The sequence below is a fragment of the Bubalus bubalis genome, chromosome 12, assembly GCF_019923935.1.
Source record: "Bubalus bubalis isolate 160015118507 breed Murrah chromosome 12, NDDB_SH_1, whole genome shotgun sequence".
Lineage (NCBI taxonomy): Eukaryota > Metazoa > Chordata > Mammalia > Artiodactyla > Bovidae > Bubalus > Bubalus bubalis.
In genome coordinates, this window is record NC_059168.1 from 55,467,881 (window position 1) to 55,484,587 (window position 16,707).

Sequence of the window (16,707 nt, forward strand, 5' to 3'; positions counted from 1 at the left end):
TAAGGTAGATTTTGCATTGGAAAAATAATGGCCTTCTGTATATACTTTTTAATTACAAAGAGAATATTTACATTTTCATTTCTAACTGGTTTGCATAGACAAAACTATCTTTGTATATTTATATTATATCAGGCTATCTTACCTTATTCTCACATTAATTTCAATGGTACACAATAATATTATAAAAGGAAGATTTTATCTGTCCTATTCCTATGTTTACACAGAGTCAGACACGACTGAGCGACTGATCTGTTCTGATCTGATTCTTATTAAAAGTTTTTATTAGAAGAGATTACAAAATTCTGTCAAATATCTGTTTAGTATCCCAGGGTATAATCTATTGAGAAATTAAAATCTTTTTGTTTCCTGATAACAGACTATCATTATGTTCTTTAAAAAGTCTTATTTTGTTATGAATATGCTAAACTTTTGATACACTGCTGGATACTTTCTACATCTTATAGAATTTTTTTTGCATTTAAATTCAGAAATAAGATTGAATTATCACTGTCCTTTTTTAAAGTTATTTTAGAGTGTCTTGAATTTTTAATATAAAAGCTATGTTTCTTCAAGAACTACTGAGGAACTGTTAAATTTTTTCTATGGTTGAAGCAGAACTTTAAGTAACACTGCAATTATCAGTTCTTTAAATATCAGATAGTATTCAGCTAGACATCCATCTGTTCTGGTGCTTTTTAATAACAGATCTTTAAAAGCTTTCCAGTATTTATATGGCCTAATCCAGTTTTCCACTTCCTCTTGGATAAATTTTGATTATTTTAATCTTTCTAGGATTTTATTCCCTTCCTCTATGTTTTCATTTTCCTAGGTGTAGAGTTGCATGTAATATTCAACTATGCTTCTTTTAATCTCTCTTGTTCCTAGAGTTCTTTCTGCTTTCCGACTCATAATCTTACGTATTCTTTATATGTTTTCCATAATATGTGCCTGAGGGATTTATATTGGCCATTTCAAGAAAGAATCAGGGCTTCCCTGGTGGTCCAGTGGTTGGGAGTCGCCTGGCAATGCAAGGAACATGTAGTGGATTTCTGCTCCAGGAAGATCCTACACACTGCAGGGCAATTAAGCCACTGCACCACAACTACTTGAGCCAGCGCTCACGAACTGCAACTGCTGAGCCATGTGTGCGGCAACTACTGAGGCCTGAATGGCTCAAGTCCACGCTCTGCAAACAAGAGAAGCCAGCTCAAGGAGAGGCCCATGGAGCACAATCAGAAAGTGGCCCTCATTCTTCACAACTAGAGAAAGTCGTTGTACAACAGCAAAGACCCAGCACAACCAAAAATAAATAAATAAATGGCATCTTTGACAAAAAAAAAAAAAAAGAATCAAATTTTGAATTAATTTAACCCTTTGAACTCACTATTTTAGTGATTCCAGCTTTTATGGTTATTAAATTCTGATTTCCTAGTTTCTTTTGATGTTTTTTCTAATTTGTTGAATACTTAGTTTATTTCTGGTTTTTCTTTAGTAAAAAAGGCATTTAAAGCTAAAATTTTGTACTAAGCACAGTTTTAGTGGGTATGTATATTTTGTTAAGAAGAGATCATCTTTTTCATTAAGTCATATATAGTTTATAATTTCCCTTTGCTTTTAAGAGTTATCTAAGAGTGTGTCCTAATTTCCTAATAAATTTGCCAAATATAGTCTTTCCATTTCCTAATAAAGCTTAGTATCACAGAACATGGCCTATTAAAGATTTTTACTCTCTTGAATTTATAAAAGTTCAGGCATCTTTTTCAAGGTCTAAAATGAATCTTTTCTCACACAAAATTGCATGATTTCCATAATGTAAATTTTTTCCAAAAAGAATCTTGCCATTTCAACATTGTAAGTTAAACATGCACCTCATATACATTATGATAGAAATGAGGTAAAGTTTTGTTTACTACTTTAAATAGTTACAGATGGTAAACTCCTGACATCATTTTTCTTATGACAGTGAATGAATTTTATTGAGAATTCCTAACCTTCTGGTGTTTATTTCAACTCTACCCAGCTTTATATAAACTGCAGGATGGCTACAGGCATATACAGTCACTGGATATTTCAATGAATTTTATTCCATTCATAAAACTGTAATATGTGTTTGGTTCATATGGGGCTTTGTTTAGGTTAGTTTTCTCTCTCATTTCCACCTTTTGCTTTAAATGTTGAACATGGAGTTTATATCTAATATTATCTTCAGATCAGATCAGATCAGTCTCTCAGTCGTGTCCGACTCTTTGCGACCCCATGAATCCCAGCACTCCAGGCCACCCTGTCCATCACCAACTGCTGGAGTTCACTCAGATTCACGTCCATCGAGTCGGTGATGTCATCCAGCCATCTCATCCTCTGTCGTCCCCTTCTCCTCTTGCCCCCAATCCCTCCCAGCATCAGAGTCTTTTCCAATGAGTCAACTCTTCGCATGAGGTGGCCAAAGTACTGGAGTTTCAGCTTTAGCATCATTTCTTCCAAAGAAATCCCAGGGCTGATCTCCTTCAGAATGGACTGGTTGGATCTCCTTGCAGTCCAAGGGACTGTCAAGAGTCTTCTCCAACACCACAGTTCAAAAGCATCAATTCTTCGGTGCTCAGCCTTCTTCACAGTCCAACTCTCACATCCATACATGACCACAGGAAAAACCATAGCCTTGACTAGACAGACCTTTGTTGGCAAAGTAATGCCTCTGCTTTTGAATATGCTATCTAGGTTGGTCATAACTTTCCTTCCAAGGAGTAAGCGTCTTTTAATTTCATGGTTGCAGTCACCATCTGCAGTGATTTTGGAGCCCCCAAAAATAAAGTCTGACACTGTTTCCACTGTTTCCCCATCTATTTCCCATGAAGTAGTGGGACCAGATGCCATGATCTTCATTTTCTGAATGTTGAGCTTTAAGCCAACTTTTTCACTCTCCTCTTTCACTTTCATCAAGAGGCTTTTTAGTTCCTCTTCACTTTCTGCCTTAAGGGTGGTGTCATCTGCATATCTGAGGTTATTGATATTTCTCCCGGCAATCTTGATTCCAGCTTGTGCTTCTTCCAGTCCAGCGTTTCTCATGATGTACTCTGCATAGAAGTTAAATAAACAGGGTGACAATATATAGCCTTGACGTACTCCTTTTCCTATTTGGAACCAGTCTGTTGTTCCATGTCCAGTTCTAACTGTTGCTTCCTGACCTGCATACAAATTTCTCAAGAGGCAGATCAGGTGGTCTGGTATTCTCATCTCTTTTAGAATTTTCCACAGTTTATTGTGATCCACACAGTCAAAGGCTTTGGCATAGTCAATAAAGCAGAAATAGATGTTTTTCTGGAACTCTCTTGTTTTTTCCATGATCCAGCGGATGTTGGCAATTTGATCTCTGGTTCCTCTTCCTTTTCTAATATTATCTTATCTCTCCTAAAGTATTCATATGTCTTCCAAGGATCAACAATCATGTTAATATTACCCTTAAGATTTCATTCCAGGGGTGGGAATGGTGAGTCTTGATAACACAAGCATATTATCACGAAACAATATTTACAAAAGCCTGTCTTAAAAGTCACATTTTTGAGAGAATCATTTTTTTATTTTTTTTAAATCACTGTAGGAACACTAGTAAGAAAGGCAAGCCAATTAGATATTAGGAGACACTGGAAGGGTGTTAAGAATAGTTACAGTACTAAGTCACAGTGTGAAATTCAACAAGACTTTGTAAGTATTTTCTTGTATTAAGTGAAAGAATATGAATTAGACTATTAACTGTCTTTATTTTCAACAAATATTTTTTAATGTATTGCCTTTATTGATAGAAGAATTTGAAATGACTGGATTGAAAGATACATGGAAAAGGCTGTAATTTTTAAATGTAACCTTAGATATTTTGGTCTTTAGATAAGTCAAGAGCAAATATGTAAAGATATGAAACTTTTAAGAAATGAGACAGTTTATGTGTAATACTGTGCTTGCCCATGCTAGATTCACTCATATCCTTCTCACTGACATACAGTATTGGTTTACGACCAGTATGAGCCTGAAATACAACCATCAAGAAAAGAAAAATGGAGACTACATTTAATCAACACAGGGCACTATGTTCTAATTATTGCTTCATTTCATCTGCATGATAAGGATTAAATATATTGGCATGAATCTGAAGTGAAAATTCCAACACTAGAAAAAGGTAATCTGTGTTAGTAACCCAGCCGACAGAACTACATTTCCGAGCAGACCAACCACAAAGAACCTCCCAAATCAGGCTTTTTCAAGCTATCTATGATGAAAGGTCAAATATATGTTATTCTAAAAGTGCATAAACCAAAGATTTTTAAAAATACAAGACAATGAATAACATCAGAAATTTAAAGATAAAAAGCTCAAATTTTATGATTAGCTTCAACATGCATAAAATTACTCTATAAAACTACCATAAATTTTTCAAAGCACTTACTTTGAATTTCTGTGCTTATTACTGTCCAATAACAAATAATTCATGGATCAGTCTTAGTCCACAAACCACAATTGCAGCAGCCAACATACTCTCAAATCTAAGAGTCTATCAGTATTAGGTGTTTCTTGAATAAATTTGTATAGCACTAATAAGAATCATGACCACATTAAAAAAGGGCATAAATCTAATGAAATGTTTCAACAATTACAAACATGTCTACTTCCTAATCGTTAGAACCTGTGAATGTATTACCTTAAATGGCAAAAGGGACTCTGCAGAAGATCTCAAGATCCAGGGATTATTTTAGAATATCTGGGTGACCCCAATATAATCACAGGAGTTCTTATAAGAGGGAGCTTCCCTGATAGCTCATATGGTAAAGAATCTGTCTGGAATTCAGGAAGGAGGAGGATTAAAGTCAGAGGTCAAGATATGATGGTAGAAGCTGAAATCAGAGGAAAGATTTAAAGGTGCTAAACTATTGGCTTTAATGATGGAGGAAAGCACCACAACCAAGGGCACAGGTGCACTCCTGATGCTAAAAATAGGAATGAACTTCCTCCTTAAGAACACATCCCTACCAACATCTTGCTACCAACATCTTGCGTTTAGGATCTTTGACCCCTAGAATTGTATGATAATAGATGGGTGTTGTTTAAACTACTAAGATTGTGGTAATTTGTCATAGTGGCAACTGGAAGCATATAGGCATACAGACCTTGGTTCTGGGAAGTAGGGTGTTGCTATAACAACTACCTGAAAATGTGGAAATGGCTTTGAAATTGACGGTAGGCAGAGGCTGGGAACATTTTAAGGAGCATCATAGAAAAAGCCTAGATCACCTTGAACAGAGAGTAAAATATGGATGTTAAAAGCCCTTCCGGTGAGGACTCAGAAGGAAGTGAACAGCATGGTAGAGTAAGCTTTTATCATTTTAGAAATTATTGAAATCATTATAAATGGACAGTTAAAGGAGGGCTCAGAAGGAAGTGAAAAACATGTTATTGGAAAATGGAGAAAAAACAATATTTGTTATAGAGTAGAAGAAAACTTAGCTGAATTGCTTCCTATAATTATGTAGAAATCAGAATTATAAGTGATGACCTTGAATATTTAGCTGAGAAGATTTCCAAGCAAAGTATTGAAGGAGTGGCCTAGTTTCTTCTTCCTGCTTATAGCGAAATGTAAGAGGAGTTAGTGATGGACAGGGAGGCCTGGTGTGCTGCAATTCATGGGGTTGCAAAGAATCAGACACGACTGAGTGACTGAACTGAACTGAACTGAAGAAGAAAGAAACATATTGAGTCAAGATTTATTGGTACTTCCCTGGTGGTCCAGTGGTTAAGACTTCATGCCTCTACTTCAGGGGGCATGGGTTCAATCCCTGGTTAGCGAATGTAAGATCCTGCCACATGCCACAAGATGCAGCCAGAAAAAAAATTTTTTTTGTTAAGAATATTAAGTTGAAAGGAACCAAGACCCAATGATTCAGAAACTTCTCAGCCTAGGCAGATTGCAAGAGGTGTTAAAATTAGAAGTCTCAGTTTCAGGAAATAGTGGCTCTTAAGAAAAAGTCAACTTTGTGTCTACATAACCTTCGGTTAGTGTTTTGCAAAGATTAAAACCTTGGTATGTTCATTCACACAAGGAGCTCTTGGAAAGATTGGACATGGGATTCATGGATTCCCTCAGTGATTTCAGCAGAAGACAAATTGGAGATGAGGTTATCCATGAAAGATCTACAAAGTATCCTGTTTTCTAATAGAGAAAATCTCAGATATATCAAGAGAGAACCACAGGTTTCTCAAGAATGTTATATCAGTTGAAATACTGACAATCTGAACTGAAAAAAAGAGATGAATTTCAAAAAAAGCTGTTGCACTTTCAAGTTACACAGGCAGGAAATATTCAACTGAAAATACATGCTATCTTTCATGAAAAAAGAATAATGATTCTTAGAGTAAAGAACCAGGCCCAGAGGGCAGAGCCTTGAGCCACAGAGGATTATCACCAAGCTGTGAAATCTAACTGAGTTTGCCTAGTTGGAATTCTAAACTTCCTGAGACTGGTAACCATTTTTTTTCTTCCACATTCTCTCTTTTTAAATGAAAATGTCTGCACCTGTTATGTTATGCTTGTCCCACAATGCATTTTGAAGGTATATGATTTATTTTCTAATTTCACTGGTACATAGATGGAGAGAAATTTTGCTTGAAAAATGAATATAACTAGAACCTTGATGATAAGCAAGAGAATGCTCAATTACGTCTAACTCTTTGCATCCCAATGGACTGTAGCCCGCCAGGCTCCTCTGTCCATGGAATTTTACAGGTACGAATACTGAAGTGGGTTGCCATTTCCTACTCCAGGGGATCTTTCCCACTCAGGGATTGAAACCATGTCTCTTGTGTTTCCTGTACTAACAGGTAGATTCTTTACTACTTCACCACCTGGGGAGTCCCTATCTAAACCTTACTCATACCTAATTTATAAGATTTAGATGATGAGATTTGGAAATTTTTAGCTGATGAATTTTAGATGAGATTTTGTCCATATTCTAACCCCTTGAAAGTCTGAATATGCTACCTAAAAATGGCAAGAGAGACTTTTCAGATGTGATTTGCTCAAAGATCTTGAGATGAGGACATTATTCTAGAGTATCTGTGTGGGCCCAATGTAATCATAAGGGTCCTTATAAGAGTGAGACAAGATGAGATATGAGGACATGAGCAGAGGTCAGTCAGAGAGAGATTTGAAGATGCCTCACTGCTGGCTTTGATTATGGAGGAAGGGGCCAAAGAAGGGAGTAGCCTCTAGAACACGGAAAAGGCAAAGAAACAGATTTTCTACTCGAGCCTCCAGAAGGAATGCTTCTTTACCAATATCCTAACATTAGGACCTCTGACTTCTAGAACCATAAGATAATAAACTTGTGATGCTTTACACCACCAAGTTTACAGTAATTTGCTATAGAAGCTACAGAAAACCAATATAAGTGATTTCTACCCAATATAAATGGTCTCTACGTAATTTGTCATGGCATTTCTCTACAAATATACCCATAAAATCTTGAATTTTAACTTTCTGAAATTCTTTCTGAAATATAGCAAATAATATGCTTCACAAGACACACAAAAAATTAATTTTTAAAATTTAAAAATCCAGAGGATGTTTTTCTGTTCATGGTCCTCATGTGGAAATGTGACAACATAAAAATGGAACATTTCATCATTTCAACATGATGAATTTTCCCTTTTAAACTAAAGACAAAGTAATTCAATAAATATACTTCGCTCTTAAATAGTCAATAGAGTTCTTCCTAACTGCATTAGCATCTAAAAGCAAGCTAGGCATGATTTATTTAGACTTTGAAGCCATTACTGCAAATGAGGGTCCCCTTCATCAAAGCCCCTTCTTTAATTATCTCATCAACTTAATTTCAAAAATCACATGAAAACTTTTTGTAAAAAGCACTCCAAATCTTATTGAGAAGAAAAAAAAAAAACTGTCCACAGTTGGGGCAAGAATACATATTAAGTAATTAGCAATGTGGCATGATTCATTCATGCTTAAGGATTTTCACGTTCTTCAGAAAGTCATGATATAATCACAATAGAAATATATACAGGTAACAGTATTTCAGAGCATCTCTTACCTGTGTAACGAGCGGTTCCAAAAGCCTCTCCACTGTTAGGGTCCGGATTTCCAAACTTTTGGGGTCCCATTTTAAAATGATCGGTGAAGTTGCCGAAGTCATGCTCCCTACAGAAACACACATTATCCATTAGAAATAATGATCACAGAAATAATGTGAGCTTAGGGGTTCAAAATGAGTAAGTCACCAAAACTTAGAACATACTTGAGGATTACCTGTCTGGTTCAACCTCATCAAGTTAGAGCTAGGGAAATCAGAAAATAGAACTATGTGAAGTGGTGATGTCAGGATCAGATTGAAAATGGGTATTTCTTAAGGGTACCTGTATACATTAGACAAACTTTTGGGGGCCCAACTGACACTGAAATATGTCACCCACTCAGTGTTTAGTACACATATCCACCTGCTATATACTGGGAAGGGGATTCCCAAGAACCCACCTGCCAATGCAGGAGACTCAGGAGATGCGGGTTTGATCCCTGGATTGGGAAGATTCCATGGAGGAGGGCATGAAACCCACCCTAGTATCCTTGGCTGGAGAAACCCACAGACAGAAGAGCCTGGCAGGCTACCGTCCGTGGGGTCGCGAAGAGTTAGACACAACTGAAGCGACTTAGCACATACACACACATTTGCTGGGAAAGCCTTGGTCATTGCCCTCCAGTACCTGTGGTTTCAAATAGCAGAGGTTGGCCATAGTTATGTCTCAGTGTGGCCTGTGCTGTGATCAAGGAATACAGAGAAAGCCACAGAAGAACTGAAGAAAGGACATCAAAGTCAGTCACCAAAGGAGATCAGCAAAGACTTTAAAGAAGTACAATAAACTCATCATGACAATCAGATGAAAGACCCCAGGTCCTAACAAAAGGCTTCTTTGTTTTTTTCACACCATAACTGACCACTGAGGATATTATGCTTCCTGGAAGAGCTGAGTTTTATTCTCTTAAATAGGAGAGATATTACAAAATGAGTCGCAATGATTCTGAAAATTAGCTTGCTGCTATTTACATACGCTCTGATTACTCACTGCATTTACATTCTTATCCCATAAAATGAGTGTCTGATAAGGTTATTTATTTCATTCTACAACAATCCTTTTCTACCTAAGAACCACGGGTGTGCACGTAGCAACCTTGCACATATCGAGCACATGATATCATCCCAGCCTCAAAAGAGTAAATCAGACATTCTGTTAGGGGTGTGCTTCTCACTGAGAAGTTGACTGTTCTCTGATGAATATGTTTTGACAACTAACCACTGGACAAGAAACCTTAGACTGTGCAAGGTGAATCTGAATCATTTGCTTTAATATCATCATAAATCAAACTGTTCATAGCTGTTCTCTTTTGAATCAATGTCCCCGCTCCATTCCACTCTTATAAATCAATGTAGATGAGTATTTCTATTAGAATTAACACTACAAAAAAGGTCTATCGCAAGAGGCACATGTCTCTTTACTGCCCTGCTACAGCTAGTCCTTTTGCAAACAGACCTAACAAATTTGCTTCAAGAAAAAAAAAAAGGCGAAGATGCAGTATGCTGGTATTTTACCTCTCTCCAAATGCCATGTTTTAAATAAACTAAGCATAGCAATCCAACCATATAGACCAATTTAGACTTGGGTTCCTTCACAACAACAATAGTTGGCAAGGATATGTTGCCTGTCCTCCAAAAACCAAAAAAACTTTACACATTTCCCATTCACACTACCAACTGCTACATAACAGCTCTAACATGCCCAGAATTCTGCTGTTAGGCAGCACACCTTCCTGTGTTGTGAAAGGATGAAAATGCCAGATTCTTTCTACCCACACAGGATACCTTCATCCTTGTCGAAGCCAGGCCTACCTAAGTAACCCAGCTCTTTGTTGTTGTTGTTGTTCAGTCATTAAGTCACGTTCGACTCTTGTGACCTCATGAACTGCAGCGTGCCAGGTTCCCTGTCCTTCACAATCTCTCAGAGTTTGCTCAAATTTATGTCCACTGAGTCGGTAATGCTATCCAACCATTCCTCCTCTGTCATCCCCTTCTCCTCCTGCCCTCAATCTTTGCCAGCATCTCTTAGGACACAATGGTTTCCAGTCCCCAAGAAGTTCCCTGTAAACTTCTTCCCAGCTCTGATGCAATAATAAGTGGCCTCAGTAATGATGATGCACAACAAGGTCCTACAGGAAAGACAGCTGGATAACTAGTAGTGGCGTAGTGAAGTCATTTTAACACAGTAGTGAAAGGTAGTAAGTAGACTATGCAAAGAATCACCACTATTACACAAGCATGCTTGTGCATATAAGCTGGTGGAACAGGAAGGCACACAACATCTTTATGCATGTTCTGATGTATTATTAAAGAGATGAACAAAAAATACTGACGCGAGAAATAAAAATGCTGGGACACTTAGAGACACTAATCTAGCATGCATCAAGCAAAAATGGGAGATTCTTAAAAAAGACTTCAAGGCAACTGTGAATCAAGAAGCAGAATTAGAGCAAAGCCTTGGATCCTGATGGTTGGAAGACTTATAAATCTAAAACTGAAAGGACAAGAGTGACCAAGCAAATCATTGGACTCAATTTATTCCTTTGGGGATCAATCTTTTAGTCAGTTCTTTTGACACAGGCAAAATTCAAGAGCAAAAGGCAAGGAAAGGTTATGTGGTATTAATTTGTTGAAGGGGGAAACCTAGTCATAGACACTTGTTCCTCTGTGTGGAATAAGCAATTGACTTCAAATAAGAAAGAAAGTGAACAAATGAAGTGTGCAATCATACACCAGCCTCTCACATTCCAAAGGAGCATGTCTCAAAACCATACTAGGCATCCACATATTTAATGCAGACTGCTGTGCCCACAAAAGAGATTCTATATAAAGAAAATATATATTTTTCAATAATTTAAATTCAAAGAAAAATGACATATTATAGTTGCTTTTGGTAGGAAACTTAGAATATCGACTGGACACAAAGAGCAACAAAAAGGGGTAAAATAAAAAAAAAAAAGAAAAAGAAAAGACAATAGCGTTGTCCTTGTCCATATACCACAATTTTACAAGCCCATGAACAAGCTCTTAGCAATTTATTTAATCTCTGAGAAGATATTCTTGAAAAGTGTCAAACTGCATATACATAAAAGGTGATAAAACAACCTGCATAGTAATAACTTAGATAACTTCAGACTTTCTCCATGGGGGTAAGGAAGAAGCATGTGTCAAGGTGTTAGCAGCCATTCATCACTCACAACAACAATAACAAAAAACATGACAAAAAAGACCAACAGAGTAAAACAAGCTCCATTATGAGCATCCAAAGGTCAAGTACTTTGTTAATTAGACATTTTCCTGATAAATAGAAAATCTTTTGAGGTGCCTGTGCCAAGGAGTGCCTTCAAATGACATATATGTTACTCTAATGCATAATTCACTAAATAAATTCCCCTTTCCAGATTTTCCTCAAAAAATGTCTTTGAGCCCTCTGCCTACACTTTCTGAGTTCTCACCATTCCTTCTATTGTTCTTTTGTAAAACAATGGTCCAGGACAACTGACAGTTACTCAGGAGGCCACCCAAATCTGCCTTCCCTCCACAGGACTCCAGCTTCAGATTCCTTTCATGGATTTTTCTCTTTACCGATACTGAGTGAGCACTACTGCCTACAAACTCTGTGAGGCCTTTTTTAGAAGACAAGTTAGCTTTGGTTAACAAGTAAAGTCATGAGAGGTTAATGACTAATACTGTGTTTATTCACCTATCTCCATATGTAGGCTATTGACTCAGCTACCTCACCTAAGCTTCAGTTTCATCCTGTAAAACAAAAATGGTAACAGCCTTATATAATTTATGAATTTATCCTGAAAATCATGGCATTGCATATGCAAACCCTGATGGGTTTACTTCTTTGCCATGTTTTTGTATGATTATCATTCTAGCCAGTTCAAGATATCCATTAGGGTGGGGGCCAAGGCAAGAAGCTTTAAAACAAAGTTTTGGTGAGAAAGTGAGAGATGTGAAAAAGCGAGAGAATTTTCTAAGTTTCCTCAAGAATCAAGCCTGGATACACTGAACTTATTGTTTCTTCTCTGAGTATTAGTAATACTGGCTAATGATCTGACATTGTTATTATTTGCCATTTACAGATAGGTAAGCTGAGGCATGAAACAGTTAAGAGAGCTACCCAAGGTCACAAACTTTGAAACTGAACTGCCTGGCTTCAGGCTCTGTGCTCATAAGCACCATGAAGCATTGTTTCACTTCTTATAAAGAGGAATTCCTAGGCTTAGGTCTATGCCAGCATCACCACAGTGCTTCTGAACCATGGAAGGGAGACAGAGACATAGACAAGAATGGAGCTAACCACTTCTGGAGAATGAGGAGCTAAATCCAGGAGCTAACCACTTCTGGGGAATGAGAGAGCAGATGCAGAGGGACACAGAGGAATGGTAGATGCGATGAGGGGGACACAAAGGACAGGTGCCCTGATGCGCATGTGGAACCCGTGGGAAACGTGCTTCACTTCCTGGTGAAGCAGAACAGTTTCCTTTAGCCACTTTGATCCCTGGGGCAAGAATGGGATGCTGATGGTGAGGCTGGGCCACCTAGGGAGCAACATGGCACCCGGGAAAGTTAAGAGAAAGACCTTATGATAAGTTATGCCAAGTAAACAGAATTTTGGTCCCCATGACCTCAGACTCTTTGTTTTAAACTTGTGATTATGTTATATTTCATGGTGAAGAGGATTTTGAAGATATAATTAAGGTTATTAATAAGTGACGTAGGTGAAGTCACTCAGTCATGTCCAACTCTTTGCGACCCCATGGACTGCAGCCTGCCAGGCTCCTCCGTCCATGGAATTTTCCAGGCAAGAATACTGCAGTGGGTTGTCATTTCATTCTCCAGGGAATTAATAACCTTCTAAAGGTTATTAATAACTGGACCTTAAAATATGGACATGACCTTAGATTATCAATGTGGCCCCAATGTATCACTGAACACTTAAAAACAACTTCATCCTGGCTGGGGGTAGAAGAGGCAGTCATAGAGATGCAGCAGACGAAGACATCAGGTAGGGCAGAAGAGGGAGGCAGAGGGATTCAAAGTGTGAAAGGGACTCGACCCACCATTGTAGAGAGATGAAAACCATGAAAGGAAATGTGGGTAGATTCTGGAAGCTAAGAGTGTACCCTGCCTGGTTGACCTCCAACAATGAAAGAGGGACCTCAGTTTACAACCACCAGGTACTGAACAGTCAAAACCCTGAATGAGGTTGGAAGCGAATTCTTCTCCAGTGCCTTCAGTAAGGAATTCAGCGCTATCAACATCATTATTTCAGCCTTGTGAAATGCTAAAGAGAGGACCCAGACACATCTGCCTGGGCTTCTGATCTTCAGAGAGTACAAGTAAGAAATCTGTGCTGTTTTTAGCTGCTAAATGTGTGGTCAATTTTTACAACAGCAACAGGAAACTATGACAGGTGGCTGTCATAGTGGTCAAATTTGTGTGCGTATCATATCACCTGGAGGGCACGTTCATACACAAAGCAATCCAGAGAGTTTCTGATTCATTAGGTCTAGGGTGGGTCTGAGAAACTGCTTTTTTTTTTTTTTTTTTTGCATTTGGAACCAGTGCCCAGATGGTTTTACTGGTCCAGGAATTGCACTTGGAAAAGCACTATTGTGATCACAGTCCATGGCCATGCGTGCCAGGAGGGAAGTGGTGATCAGGAAGATGTGGGGTATCTCTGTAGAGATCCTAGGACCAGTAATAATAACACTGCTGTTATTACAAGTATCACTGGGATCATTATATCAATACTTTCTGGATGGTATTTATGCTTTTCCAGTGCCTTGAAGTGACTCTCAATGGGAAAATGAAATGGCATACCAAAATCATTTCAGTTTTTTTAAACCACATGTACACCAACCTCCAACATCCCCAAAAGTTCTCAGAGTTTCCCCAGAAGATGCCTTTTCTAATTAGTATCCCTGCCACTGGAGAAGGCAAAGGCACCCCACTCCAGTACTCTTGCCTGGAAAATCCCATGGATGGAGGAGCCTGGTAGGCTGCAGTCCATGGGGTCGCTGAGGGTCGGCCACGACTGAGTGACTTCACTTTCACTTCTCACTTTCATGCATTGGAGACAGAAATGGTAGTGATCCCTGTGAAGAATGTAAAGTAACAGTGGGAGACAGCCATGCCCCTCAGTTCACCAAAATCAGAAATGAGGGTCCAGGAATAATTGCTTAATAGAGAATAATGTTTCCAAAGAATCAGTTCCTAAATATTTTGATGTTATTTGAGGGCTATGAAAAAAAGTTTTAAAAAAATGCCATCTGAAATATGATAGTAATTCTCATTTTTTGTTGTACTAGTAAAGGAAGTTACCTCTAACATTCCGCCCCTCTATTGTAAGAGGCAATTTTTCTAGAGTTGAGAATGTGCATATGCATTTCAGACATGAGTAGAAGTTGAGAACCAAAAGCAGAGAAGGAGGCATCTCATCTGATTCAAAAACCCTCAGAGAATAAAAGGCACACTGATTCCTACCTGCATCAGCACCAGATCTAAAAAGATAGTAACAGGTATTCAGCACTCTTCCTGGTGGTACCCTGACTATGAAAATAACCTGGCTCCTAACTTGAACCTTTTTACCTGAAATCTCCATCAACATCCATACAGGACTGCTGTGAGGATTATATGAGTTATGTGTGTAGAACATTTGGCAGAGTGGGGAAGCATAGCCTAGATTCTTAGGATATATGGTAGCTACCTCTGCTAATACTCCTAGCAGCAGCGGCAACATTAATAAATGGCAGCCATATTTACGGTAGGAAATAAGCTGGGAAACCCTGCTACTGATATTTCACCATTAATCTTGCTCAATTTCGCTCATTTCTTTTCCTGTGACTATAAGGAAGCAGTGTGTTGCCCATCACTGTCCTCGACATAATAAGCATTCAGAGTCCTTGCTCAGTGAACTGAAAGGTGACCCAAGATGCAAGCTGCTGCTGCAATTAGAAGATCCATCACCATTTTTAATACAAAACTGAGGTGACATGTAATTTTCAACTGCTCTTTGCTGTTTGCAGTAGAAGAGAGTGGGGTAGTTATTTCTGATACTGTTAAAGTTTAACATAGCCCTTAAGTACTACATCTGCAAGATCTCTATGTATGGTAAGCTCATACCTTTAACAAAACACTGAAAGAACTACTGTTGAACAAAAGCATCATTCTAATAATTTTAAAAGGTTGTAATAATAATAATACCTGTCTAAGCATAAATGCCTGAAAAGTATACCTTAATATTTTAAGCAAATATTAAATAAGTATTAAACTATTAAATTCTCTTCAGAGCCTCTTTTTTAATTCTACCCAAATAAACAAAACATCACCAAAAGGGAATATAAGAATAAAGCTCCACAGCCTAAAGGCTGTCAGGATGACAAGTGTAGACTAATAATATATAGCCTAGAGCTTGCTGATTAAAAAAGAAATATCCATGTCCATATCTCACTGAAATGAGTTTTTACACTTACAATAGCATACTCGTAAAATTTAAAACTATGTGCCAACTTAATAGAAATTCACTACTCCTGATATATGCTAACAGAAAGCCAGTAATTTGAAATTCAAAATGAAAACTAGTATCTGTCAAATTCATTTCCGTGCTTTTCACTACATTCATAGTCTCGTCATTTAAATTCATTTGGGAGCATAAACAGACTCAATCTACTCCTAAAGTATGACTTGCTTTCCATTTGGATGTGAACATATGTGATATCCAGGTAGGCAGTGCTCATTGTAAATGCTGTTAGGTTTCCTAAGTCCTAACAAGGACTCGGTTTTTCTAAACAAAATATATCTGACCAAAGGTTAACTAACACTGCTCTACTATTATTCTACCTATTATTCTTCAGCAGCATTTCAATTCTGATTTCGGTAGTAGATTCCAAAAACTGAAAATAATAACTGTTACTATTTCAGATAACATATTTTGAGAAATTATCTTTATAGTCCAAAAGTAACATCAAATTATTTAATAGGAACACACTATTTAATTGGCAATTAACTTATTCTCTGTCCTTCTAACCTCCTGTAAATTAGAAATCCATACGCAATGATTATATAACGTTAATCTTCATAAGAATCTCAACATTTCATATTCAGATTACAGAAAAATAACCACAAACTGCTCCCTTTATCTTTCATTTTGATGTATAATGCAGCCCAAACTAATTTTCTGAAACATTCCTTTTGTAGAACAAAGTAACTGCTTAACTCTCTTCTCCAACAATTCCCAAGTCTTTGTAACACAGCTGTCACTCTACTTTTTGAGCACGGGCTACTGGATCTTATTTCTTTTTTTTTTTTTTTTAATTTTATTTTATTTTTTAAACGTTACATAATTGTATTAGTTTTGCCAAATATCAAAATGAATCCACCACAGGTATACATGTGTTCCCCATCCTGAACCCTCCTCCCTCCTCCCTCCCCATTCCATCCCTCTGGGTCGTCCCAGTGCACCAGCCCCAAGCTGGATCTTATTTCTTTAACGAGAGCCTACTGCTGAAAACAGGTCTGGAATACATTATAACACAGGGTTTATGCCATTTCCCAAAGTTCCCACCAT

At 37.7% G+C, this 16,707-nt stretch overlaps 1 protein-coding gene across 5 annotated transcripts in view; it reads right to left on the bottom strand.

Moving 5' to 3' along the window:
- The window catches only part of CTNNA2 (catenin alpha 2), a 1,366,752-nt gene that overhangs the window by 1,185,786 nt on the left and 164,259 nt on the right, over window positions 1-16,707 (bottom strand). For all 5 annotated transcript variants that reach the window (XM_044926020.2, XM_044926019.2, XM_044926018.2 and 2 more), the window contains exon 2: window positions 8,091-8,197. In XM_044926020.2, coding sequence (XP_044781955.1) covers window positions 8,091-8,192 — 102 coding nt within the window. In that variant the 5' untranslated portion in view covers window positions 8,193-8,197. The remainder of the gene's footprint in view (window positions 1-8,090; window positions 8,198-16,707) is intronic.